At 40.0% G+C, this 13043-nt stretch overlaps 1 protein-coding gene across 4 annotated transcripts in view; it reads left to right on the plus strand.

Annotated features, from left to right (window-relative positions):
• si:ch211-247n2.1 (calcium-activated potassium channel subunit beta-2) overlaps nt 1–12824 on the plus strand; it is a 53286-nt gene extending 40462 nt beyond the window's left edge. For 2 of the 4 annotated variants that reach the window (XM_060941570.1, XM_060941569.1), the window contains exons 2-6: nt 3713–3811; nt 5465–5635; nt 9219–9414; nt 11370–11650; nt 11752–12822. In XM_060941570.1, coding sequence (XP_060797553.1) covers nt 3713–3811; nt 5465–5635; nt 9219–9414; nt 11370–11650; nt 11752–11836 — 832 coding nt within the window. In that variant the 3' untranslated portion in view covers nt 11837–12822. Of the gene's footprint in view, nt 1–3712; nt 3812–5464; nt 5636–9218; nt 9415–11369 lie in introns of all 4 variants that reach the window. The other 2 variants (XM_060941572.1, XM_060941571.1) reach the window with 2 other exon arrangements.
• The last annotated feature ends 219 nt before the right edge of the window (nt 12825–13043 follow it).

Below are 13043 nucleotides of genomic sequence, written 5' to 3' on the forward strand. Positions count from 1 at the left end.
ATCCCCGCGAATTCAGGGCGGTGCTGCAATTATATCCAATCACCACAGCTTTCCCGCAAATTTGACCAATCGTTGGCATCGTCTTGAGGTGACATCGACAAACTACCTTCCGCCTTACTTCCGGATGTCTATGTTCAAGAGAAGCAGCATGCGCGCAGTGTTGCCAGATTGGCGGTTTCAAGTGCATTTTGGCGGGTTTTGAACATATTTTGGAATGGAAAACGTCAGCAGTATCTGGCAACATTGCATGATGTGCGAGACAATGTTTATATAGGCTTAAATTCTGTTGCTGAAAGTGTGTTATGTTTACAGTGAAGCACTGTGTGCACTTTATTTTTTTTTTTACTTAATACAAGAAATTAATAGATGCCAACATTTTTGCCAAAATGGTATTTTATTTTCCATTGTTTAGGCAGCTTCAGCATCATACTGTGAGATTCTGTTCAAATTGTTTTTTTCTTCTATGACGCCTGAGCCATTTATTTTATTAGTTTATAATTATTGTTTAATTTAGTCTTCAGGAGAGACTGCCTGCACACGGTACTAGTATTAATAGTTTTTTTTTCTTACATGAAAGCTGAGGCATTTATATTATATTTTAAGGTAACTTCATGTTGTGCTGTGAGGTTCTCTGCACTTTAACTTTTGAACCAACAGGAGCATTTGGATCAGTAAAGCCTATTTTTCTTCATTTTGTAGTCCTGGTAATCTTTTATATTGGTAAAGTTGTTTATAGGACCATTTCTCAGTGTCTTTGTTTTTTTTAATCAATAGTTTTTCAGTAATAACTTAATATTTAACATATCACTCAATTTTAATCACAAAAAGAGAAAATCGCAACAATTTCTCGCAACTTTCACTTCCTCCCGCAATGTAATCACAACAAAAACCTAAAAAACACCGCAACTTTCATGGCAATTTTTTTGGAAAAACCCCCGCAACATCAGACATTTTAGCCCACAACAATCACAAAAAAGGCCCACGGAATCCTGGGGGACTGGAAAAAGAAGGAAGTATGACCACAATTATTTAAAGTTTGGATTTTCATGGACTGGATCTGAAGATGCTCCACTGCCACAATGTGTTGTCTGCCAAGAGGTGCTAGCTAACGATGCTATGAGATGTTTAAAATGTGTAAAACAAGATGTTTTAAAAAGCACAGATGTTTAAAATGTGAAAAAGAAAAAAATAATGTGTACAACAACCATTTTTTTTTAAATACGAATGGAACATTAAGTATAGCAACAACAAAAATTGTAAGGGGGGGCGCTGTTGTTTATTTGCTCTCTGGGGGGGGCTGACTCTCCCACACTTTGAAAACCCCTGCTTTACATTATTATAAATAATTATCAAACCCAATTAAACACAAGAATAGACAAAATATACACACACACACACACACACACACACACACACACACATATATATTATGGTGCTTGAAATACCTTCAGGTGCATCACTGCTGGAAAGTGGGGTGGACTCTGCCATGCTGATGTCGTCTTCCTCTTTGTCCTCCTGATGAAGGGGAGATGGAGTTGATGGCACTGCTGAAAATAAATAAACAAATAAATAATATAAAGAGAACACAGTTTTCATGTGTTAAGTACAACAACTGAGCACTTACGGTAGGTATGTGATCTTTTTTAAATAATTTCACATGCTATGACTGCTATGCTGCTGTGACTTTGGGTCACTGTGCTGGGTTATTAGTTGTATTTGTGATGCTTGTGATACCTTCTGTTGGATCAGTGCTGGGAAGTGGTGTGGACCCAATGTCTTGCTCATGAGCCTGGAGTGAAAATGTTGAAGTCGATGGCCCTGCTGAAAAAATAAATAAAAAGAAAGAAATAATTATATTGCACGTTTTGTATGCATAGGGTGAATAGAATTTTTAGCCAGTCCTTGCAAGTTTGTAAGCCTGTTGTGCATGACAACGTTTACATCACTGTTATAAACACTGTCTACAAGATAACTACCATTAACATAAGCTAGCTACCAAATTTGCTTGTCGACCCGCTTGGTATTAATGAGTGTGTACATTCTCACTTACCAGTGTCTTGTTTTTTTCTGTCTTCCTCTTCCCTTTTCTTCTTTCTCTTCTGGCTCCCTGAGGGGTAATTTCGCTTCATATTTGATTTTGGGGTTTTTTTGCCACGGAGCTCTGCAACCACTTGACTGGACAGAGATGGGCATTGAGGGGTTGACAACAGACTGTCATTGCACTTTTCGGCCAAAGCATGTAGGGAGGCGCTGTTGTGCGTTAGGGGGCCCCCCTTGGAACTAGGGTATTTCAACAAGTATCATTACGCGCTGTGCTGCCACGCTCAAAAAGTTGTCATTGCTATTGAATACATAACCAGTCGTTCGGCAGTGGGGGCCCTTTGAGGGCTGGGGCCCTAGGCAATTGCCAAGTCTGCCTACCTTGTTGCAACGGGTCTGTCTCTCACTCACAAGAACCAGTTATACACTCGTCGAAAAGATGTGTTACTGTAAAACTGACACACTTCATTTAACCTGTTGTGTTAATTTTGACACATTCACTGTGTTAATGATTTTAAGACAGTGAATGTGTCAGGAAGGTTAACATGAAGATGTGTAAACGTGTGTACTATTAACCCATTGTGTGCGCAAATCAGCTGACACACATTGTGTTGAATGCTGTGAACAAAGACACAGGTTGTGTTCAGTTGGAAACTGCACATAACTATGGGTAAAACAGCTGACATTGACATGAAATGTGTAAACTAGAGTGCTACATTTTTTTTCTACAAATCATTTGAAGAGTGTAAACAAATGAACTGGCAAATAAAGGGCCATTTTAAAATGAACTGAATGAGTTTTCATTTCGACTGTTGTACATTAACCCCCCCCCCCCCCCCAACACACACACACACACACACACACACACACACACACACACACACACACACACACACACACGAATTTCAAGTAAGCCATCCTTTGTTACCTGCACAGGCATGTGCAGCCAAAAGACAAAAACAGCGGTGTCACCGATGTGTTATAAAGGCCAATCAATGGCCAGCTGCTGGGGACAAGAAGACTCTGAAGAGTGCTCACAAATATAACGCCCCCCCACCCACTGTTCCCTTTCTTGCTTGGTGAGTCAGTAAATGAGGCAGTGGGTGAGGGAGGGAGGGAGCCACTGATGCTATTGGGGATCAGTAACGTGGTGGGTGCTCCTCTCCCTGCCCAGCGCTCTGCTCATTATTCCCCCATCCCGCTGCTCGCTCACTACCTATGAATAGTCAATAACAAACAAGCAAGCAGGAAATGAGGGAGCAGATGAAGGCAACCCGCCAACTGATGTCAGCTATGTTTCAAGAGAGCTGCTTTATTCAGGTAGACACACTTCACTCCTCCCTGAGGACTATGGCTTGATCATCTTCTCTTGCTGTGTTCTACAGAAGAAGATCCCTTAATTTGTTTCCTGGCTCTTGGAATTTTTCTCTAAACTTTCCTGATGAAAAACACTTCCCTGATGTCTTAAGCTGGTCTTGTTTTCTAACCTCTGTGCATGATGAAACGTCTCAGAATGTTGTGAGTGATGCTAGCTCTGAGCTCTGACTCAGAAAGAAACACTTGCTTGTGAGAGATTCATGTTTCCCCAGCTTTTGTCATCTAATAGTGGAAACAGTGTCGAGATAAAAGACCTGTGCACTCATGGTTGACTGAGAGTGTGTGTGCCCAATAGAATATCCCAACAGTCCTTGGCAAGTACATTAGAGAGTGCTGGGAGGATGTTCCTGTGGGCTGGAACCAAAGGACCTCAGGGATCAGGAAATGAAAGAAGGTATGCTATCTGTTCAATCCAAAACATTTTAGTTTTTGGTGTTTATTGTGAGCTATCCTATTTTTGTTTTGGTATTTTACTTTTTTTCTTTGCATGTTTATAAGAATCATTATGACTCAAGTTCTTCTTGAGTTACTGTTGTTTGTGCTAATTTTATGTTTACTGTTGCACATTAATTCAGACACTGTTGTTACTATATCACAAAGTTATATTAGAGCATAAGGGGAAAAATTGGTCTTCCGTGCAAGACGTAATTCCTTAATCTCTACTAGTAAATCTCTAAAAGTCCCATTTATAGTTAATAAACCACATTTTCATGCATTAAACATATTTGAATTTACCGTGGTTGAACTGATTTTGGTTGAATTTAATACTTAATTCAATTTACTACCACCAAAATAAATTCCTCTTTTACTGTTGGGATTCAACCCAGTCTGAAACGGTCAATCGGTCAACTTATTTCTCGGGACCCCCGCCCTCGTACCATCTGCAGAATTCTGGGACGGAACACCACAACAAAAAACAGAGAACCAGAGATCGGTTTCACTGCTGTTTAATCACAGTATTCTCGCCAAAGATGAAAGATTACAAACACCTTTTATAACAAATCATAATCTCTCCAAACGGCTATTGTGTCTGTATGTGACCTCAGAGAAGGGTGTGTGTGTGTGTGTGTCTATGGGAGGGTGTGAGTAAGTGACATCATTTTGATATCTGTGTCTATGTGTGTGTGGTTGACTTGCGAGCAAGTGAGCAGCTTGATCTTGGGGCAGGTCAAATAATCATAACATACAGTCATACGAAACATAAAGAATATGTCTGGCAAAACAAAGAAATGCTACTTCACCAGAGAAAGGTCAAACAGGATTTAGGATTAAACTCATGAAGTCTTAACATTAGAATCATAAGATCTTAGCAACCCTAAATTATATTCTGTAATTATAAAACTAACTTAAATTATTGAATTTAAATCACTGCCATAGTATATGCAATAGTCCAAAAATATAAAGTCTTAACTCTTTGTTCAGCAATAAGGCTACCATTACATCCAACATTAAAGCGTGTGTGGGTCGATCTGACATCAAAACAGACCTTGGTATCGTTCAGACACATCTCTGATCAAAAATACACATTTCATATCAAAATAAAATGTTCCCAAACAATGTCCAGCCGAGACAGAAGGTCATTTTAACTGAACTGAAGTTAATCCTTAATTTTGTCACCATTTTAATAAATTACTGCCTTCTTGGTCAAGAATAATACTTATATAAACCTAACATTTACTTTGCATCATTTATTATTGATGTTCTTTAATCCATATGGACCTCAATAGAAGTCTTTATATTTGTTTGATCTTTAAGATGAAGTCCCATTAGCATCCATGCAGCTTTGTTAACTGTCAGTTTTATGGAGATTAGAGGCAAAGTAGTTAACAAAGTAGTTTGAGGTGTGTGTGTGTGTGTGTGTGTACGCGTGCGTCCATGCTCAGTATATTGTGACCTTACTATTATAAGGTTCCATTATGGTTAAGAATGAATCACAGAGGAACTTTTTAATACTAAGGTCATGATTTGTCCAATTGTATGGAACCTGTGTGTATTCTTTTGTCTGTAGAAGATGCCATTATGCTTTATGCCTATCTCTGATGTTCAGGACCATTTATCAGAAGATCAGAGAATATGACATTCTGGACAAGAGGAAGACTGTGACAGCACTGAAAGCAGGAGAAGACAGAGCTATTCTCCTTGGCCTTAGCATGATCTTCTTTTCTATCATGATGTACTTTGTCCTGGGCATTACAATGGTGCGGTCATATTCAGACAGGTATGACTATTCAGTAGCATTTAAGGTTTGTATGTGTAAATGCTTTTATATATACAGCAATGTTTTGGACATGCATGTACTGTATAAAGTTATGAATGAAGCTCCGATTGGTAGTTCTTGGCCAATCAGAAATGTGCATTTGATTCATTTGTTTTAGCAAAAATGGTCATATCCTCTTTTTCTGTCCAACCAAGCATATTCAGGCCACCGAATGACATATAGGCAGTATAAACTCAGATTCAACAAATGTGCTAATAGGTTTTGAAATTATGCACATATGCCAAATATTCCACATGTTGAATGAACATGCAATGGAATTAATAGGTGATTAATATGGCAGATACAGTGGTGCTTGAAAGTTTGTGAACCCTTTAGAATTTTCTATTTTTCTACATAAATGTGATCTAAAACATCATCAGATTTTCACACAAGTTCTAAAAGTAGATAAAGAGAACCCAGTTAAACAAATGAGACAAAAATATTACACTTGGTCATTTATTTATTAAGGAAAATGATCCAATATTACATATCTGTGAATGGCAAAAGTATGTGAACCTTTAGGATTAGCAGTTAATTTGAAGGTGAAATTAGAGTCAGGTGTTTTCAATCAACAGGATGACAATCAAGTGTGAGTGGGCACCCTGTTTTATTTAAAGAACAGGGATCTATCAAAGTCTGATCTTCACAACACATGTTTGTGGAAGTGTATCATGGCACGAACAAAGGAGATTTCAGAGGACCTCAGAAAAAGCATTGTTGATGCTCATCAGGCTGGAAAAGGTTACAAAACCATCTCTAAAGAGTTTGGACTCCAGATTGTGTACAAATGGAGGAAATTCAAGACCATTGTTACCCTCCCGAGGAGTGGTCGACCAACAAAGATTACTCCAAGAGCAAGGCATGTAATAGTCGGCGAGGTCACAAAGGACCCCAGGGTAACTTATAAGCAACTGAAGGCCTCTCTCACATCGGCTAATGTTAATGTTCATGAGTCCACCATCAGGAGAACATTGAACAACAATGGTGTGTATGGCAGGGTTGCAAGGAGAAAGCCACTGCTCTCCAAAAAGAACATTGCTGCTCATCTGCAGTTTGCTAAAGATCACGTGGACAAGCCAGAAGGCTATTGGAAAAATGTTTTGTGGATAGATGAGACCAAAATAGAACTTTTTGGTTTTAATGAGAAGCGTTATGTTTGGAGAAAGAAAAACACTGCATTCCAGCATAAGAACAACCTTATCCCATCTGTGAAACATGGTGGTGGTAGTATCATGGTTTGGGCCTGTTCTGCTGCACCTGTGCCAGGACGGCTTGCCATCATTGATGGAACAATGAATTCTGAATTATACCAGCGAATTCTAAAGGAAAATATCAGGACATCTGTCCATGAACTGAATCTCAAGAGAAAGTGGGTCATGCAGCAAGACAACGACCCTAAGCACACAAGTCATTCTACCAAAGGATGGTTAAAGAAGAATAAAGTTAATGTTTTAGAATGGCGACGTCAAAGTCCTGACCTTAATCCAATGGAAATGTTGTGGAAGGACCTGAAGTGAGTAGTTCATGTGAGGAAACCCACCAACATCCCAGAGTTGAAGCTGTTCTGTACGGAGGAACGGGCTAAAATTCCTCCAAGCTGATGTGCAGGACTGATCAACAGTTACCGGAAACGTTTAGTTGCAGTTATTGCTGCACAAAGGGGATCCTTTTCCTCAATAAATAAATAACCAAGTATAATATTTTTGTCTCATTTGTTTAACTGGGTTCTCTTTATCTACTTTTAAGACTTTGTGTGAAAATTTGATGATGTTTTAGGTCATATTTATGCAGAAATATAGAAAATTCTAAAGGGTTCACAAACTTTCAAGCACCACTGTAAGTATCTGAACCTGATGTCTAACATATATTGAGTGTTGTATAAAACTTAGATAACAGAAATAGTCAAAGCACAAGTCTGAAAAAGTCAAGTTCCAGATTGGCACTGTGCACACTGATAAATAGAGAAGCACAAACTGTGTATACATCTGTCATTATCACTGCAGATAATAACACTGCTAATGATATCAAAGTTTTTAAAGCAACTCTAAACATGTGCAGCCTAAATAAAAAATTTAAAGTGATAACAAACTGCTCTATATCTCAGCAAGCTACAAATATAAAGATATTTGACTCTGAAGAGAAGTTTCTGGATTAAAAAAGGAGGACTTCTGTAAAATAACTATATTACACTGATCTACCCAGGAGCAAAATGGAACTAACTGGGGAGTTCCTCAAAAGTAACTGGAATTGATAGTATTTCCTTTCACACAAAGGATATTTAGAAAGGTCTATATATAAAATATGGGTATATACATGCTATAGTGTGTATAGTGATATTTATTTGGGGAAGTCATGGCCTAATGGTTAGAGAAGCAGCTTTGGGACCAAAAGGTTGCTGGTTCAATTCCCTAGACCAGCAGGAATGGCTGAAGTGCCCTTGAGCAAGGCACTAAACCCCCAACTGCTCCCCAGGCTGCTCTGGGTATGTTGTACGTCACTCTGGAAAAGAGCGTCTGCTAAATGCCATTAATGCATTTAGTTTTGCACTCAAGTTTCCATCAATGAAGAGTTATAACACCAATGAGACTGACTTAATGTTAAAAATTTTATTATCACGTTGTCTGTTATCACCCAAATGAGGATGGGTTCCCTTTTGAGTCTGGTTCCTCTCAAGGTTTCTTCCTCATGTTGTCTGAGGGAGTTTTTCCTTGCCACCGTCGCCACAGGCTTGTTCATTGGGGATAGATTAGGGATAAAATTAACTCATGTTTAAAGTCGGAGGCATGGTGGTGTAGTGGTTAGCGCTGTCGCCTCACAGCAAGAAGGTCCGGGTTCGAGCCCCGTGGCCGGCGAGGGCCTTTCTGTGCGGAGTTCGCATGGTGTCCGCGTGGGTTTCCTCCGGGTGCTCCGGTTTCCCCCACAGTCCAAAGACATGCAGGTTAGGTTAACTGGTGACTCTAAATTGACTGTAGGTGTGAATGGTTGTCTGTGTCTATGTGTCAGCCCTGTGATGACCTGGCGACTTGTCCAGGGTGTACCCCGCCTTTCGCCCGTAGTCAGCTGGGATAGGCTCCAGCTTGCCTGCGACCCTGTAGAACAGGATAAAGCGGCTAGAGATAATGAGATGAGATGTTTAGTCATTTAAATTCTGTAAAGCTGCTTTGTGACAATGTCTATTGTTAAAAGCGCTATACAAATAAACTTGACTTGACTTAATGCAATGTAATATTGGAATAAAAAAAATAGAGTTCAACAAAGATTATTTGGACAGGTTTTAGGGTTCCTAGCTTCCTATAGAAGTCATGTTAGGGAAAACTTCTGTTGTGGAATTTTACATAAAACTTTTTTAAAATTTGTTTTCCCTAAAGAACCCTTTCCTCAGCATGTACACCTCATATTTTTTGTTGTGCCAATTAAATGACATACTTTCCATGTTGGTTTCTGTCTCGAATTACATGTCTAGAGAGCTGTACAATGGATAAGAACATACAGGATTAGTCAACCTTTCTCTCTTGTCCCACCCCTTCCCCTCTCTGTCCCTCAGTGTGTGGACAGAGGAGTCAAGCTGCACCGTGCTAAATTCAACTATTATTGGGGAGATTAACTGTAGCTACAGCTGTGGTGCAGAGTGCTGGAAGAGTTCCAGATACCCATGCCTGCAGGTGTACGTCAGCCTGAACTCATCAGGACGAATACTGAGACTGTCCCACAATGAGGAAGCCCAGGAGGCCAATCCTGTGGTATACACAAAGCACAAAACACACAGCATAATGGGAACATTATCCAGAGCTGTTATTACTTCCTGGAATATTCTTGTGGGAAATGTTTTGTTTTGACTGAGGTCATATTGAATGTAGAGGTCTTTCTCAAAAGAAGAATTTATTTATTTAAAGGGTCAAATTACATACAGACAGGGTGAGACAAACAGGGCAACATGGGGGAAAAAAGATTAGATTTAAAAATGCACTATATAATTGTGTGCTGCTACAAAGAAAAACTAGGGTATACATACTGTAGATATATATAAAAACTAATCAAGGGCTAACACAGAACAGAACAGAATGAAGGAACAGACCATTTGCATTTACAGCTTTCAGAAAATGCCTCTATCTAGAACAACTTACTAAAGTGCTCTGTAGTCCCCAAAAAACATATCCTGATGCTACTTAAATAGGTCAGGGTCTAAGAATACCATCAAGCAAAAATCCTGTTAGAGGGAAGTTAGAAGTTTGTACAGCAAGAAAAGAAAACACACAAGTCGTGAGATTTGAGGATGTGGGGTGGAGATAAAACAAAACAGAAACACATGGCATAAAAAAGAGCCACAGAACCATACATAATGAAAACATACACCCATCCCAATAAGATTAAAGTATGGACTATTACTTTATAAGTACATTACATCAGTGCTTCCTTTTTTCAAGACTTATTTCAATCCAACAAGTGACAATGAGCTGACACTGTTGACAGGAAGATCTCATCTCATCTCATTATCTCTAGCCGCTTTATCCTGTTCTACAGGGTCGCAGGCAAGCTGGAGCCTATCCCAGCTGACTACGGGCGAAAGGCGGGGTACACCCTGGACAAGTCGCCAGGTCATCACAGGGCTGACACATAGACACAGACAACCATTCACACTCACACCTACGGTCAATTTAGAGTCACCAGTTAACCTAACCTGCATGTCTTTGGACTGTGGGGGAAACCGGAGCACCCGGAGGAAACCCACGCGGACACAGGGAGAACATGCAAACTCCGCACAGAAAGGCCCTCGCCGGCCCCGGGGCTCGAACCCAGGACCTTCTTGCTGTGAGGCGACAGCGCTAACCACTACACCACCGTGCCGCCTATATGAAACTCATCTCATCTCATCTCATTATCTCTAGCCGCTTTATCCTTCTACAGGGTCGCAGGCAAGCTGGAGCCTATCCCAGCTGACCACGGGCGAAAGGCGGGGTACACCCTGGACAAGTCGCCAGGTCATCACAGGGCTGACACATAGACACAGACAACCATTCACACTCATACCTACGGTCAATTTAGAGCCACCAGTTAACCTAACCTGCATGTCTTTGGACTGTGGGGGAAACCGGAGCACCCGGAGGAAACCCACGCGGACACGGGGAGAACATGCAAACTCCGCACAGAAAGGCCCTCACCGGCCACGGGGCTTGAACCCGGACCTTCTTGCTATGAGGCGACACCGCTAACCACTACACCACCGTGCCGCCCCTGACAGGAAGATTAAAGCAAATAATGTTATTTAAATTTAAAAAAAATACGCACAGAGATTATAATACAATTGTTTAATGCAGTTAAATCAAGATCATGAAGGTTCATTGTTATATGAAACTGTAACTACTAAAATAATTTTTGGCCTTTTTTTTTCAGTTTCTGTATATGTTCATATGGACTGTGCGTTTGCCAGTCTATTTTGTCAGTAGTTATTGTGTGCTGACTGAATGGTCCAACCAAAAATGATTTTAATTAAATCTCATTAATTGCTATGGAGTCATTATTGTAACTTCATCTATAAACATTTATTAGTTTTCCATGTTCTGGTGAACTGATTGAAAAGTGGCTGCTCCAAACCTACAAGACCTCTGAGACAGCAATAAGTACTATATTTCTACTTTCACCAAAAACAAGCTCTGGTTTCTGCAATGGTAATGGTACTTTCTCTCTTTTCTTACAGTGTTTCTTTGTCCCTAAGTGCCGTAAAGATCACTCAATGATGCATGCCTTGGTAGTGAACATCTCCGAGCGCCTGAAGGCCCAGCAGCAGGTGCGTTGTTACACAGACCCAGCAGAGCAGCAGGACAGCGCCATCCTTACACGCCTCTATGGTCGTGCCGCCATTCTCTCATCGCTGCTGTGGCCCACGTGCACTCTTGTGATTGGTGTGCTCATTGTTGCCATGGTCAAACTCACACAATACCTATCCATCCTCTGTGAGCGGATAAGCCGCATTAAGAGGTGAGCCAGACTGCCATTGAGGCTTGTGATGGATCAATGGAAAGAGAGAGAAAATAGAGTGAAAGAGAGTGACAACTCTCTAACCACTATGTTCCTCACAGGACTGGTCTCTCTTCACTTGCATCTGCCTCACACTCCACAGAGGGCAGCAAAACGTGCAGCAAAGCCATGCTGGATGGGATTTGAATGGAAAAGGGTCCAAACAGGAATGATGGACAGATTCTTGGTCTGAACCCGGTTTTCTACACCTCTATAAGCAGCACAATCTTTTAAGAAACAGAGAGACTAATGGCCAATGGTATTTGATGTGCCTCTATCCTCCTGTCAACTTTGCTAATCAATCCATGTTGTGTTGACAAGGACAGACATTTGTCTTGGACAATGTTGAACGTTCAGAGACTGAAATTGGACAGCACAGGTTGGATGAAGTCCAGCTCTCTGACCTACGAGTCAAAACAAGCGTGCATGATGTGGCGTGTCGATTATATTCAGTTACTAGCGGAGCCTGTATTAAACTTTTGATGCCTGGACTTTTTCCATGCCTGGTCTGGTGAACATCTGATTTGCTGGCTAGCAAAATGTTACCCCCAGGACCACTGAACATGATTGACCCATTCGTGACTCTATTAAAAAATTACATTTATGAAAGTTCAGCAGGTGCGCTGATAAATGACTCAAAGCATAAATAACACATTAAACTTAATAAGCATAAATTTGTAACCAAGTAATAACATGGCTGAATGTGCAACGTCCACTTAGTTACAGACTCATGTTCTATTTAGTTCTGATCAATATTATTAATTTCCACATGAAAGCAAATTTCACAGCTCTGCTTATCTTCAGAAAATCAATAGCTTAAATTACTAAAGCATCAATAAGCCCTAATGGAGTCGTACTTTGTCCTCGATGCCAATTTTAGTCTGTAATTAATTTTTTAATGGGTTCTATAGTTTGTTAGTGGAAAACCAATAAATGTAACACAGACCAATACTGTTTTAACCATTTATATCACGGAACCTCATTAACCTGGTTTTATTCTTAAATGAATTACGGAGGTGTTACACTGAAAATTATGTTCTATTTGTCACCATCAAAGTGCCTGAGAGTTCACTTTAGAATGTGTCTAAACTTTAGTGAACATGTACATTTCCTTTTGATAATCTGAGGACTTGTTAAATCTACTCTCAATATATTAAGTGGTGTGTAAATGACTTATTTACTACATTAAATTATTTTTTGGGGAAAAAAAACAAGGACTCAATGTCCTAAAATAAACTAAATAATATATATTTTTTCCATTTGGATGATACTGTAAATTCACTGGAGAAATTTCAACATGATTTTTAAACCATATCAAAGCACTGGATGAACACATTGAGAAACAATCTCCCAG

Source organism: Neoarius graeffei, chromosome 15 (assembly GCF_027579695.1).
Source record: "Neoarius graeffei isolate fNeoGra1 chromosome 15, fNeoGra1.pri, whole genome shotgun sequence".
Lineage (NCBI taxonomy): Eukaryota > Metazoa > Chordata > Actinopteri > Siluriformes > Ariidae > Neoarius > Neoarius graeffei.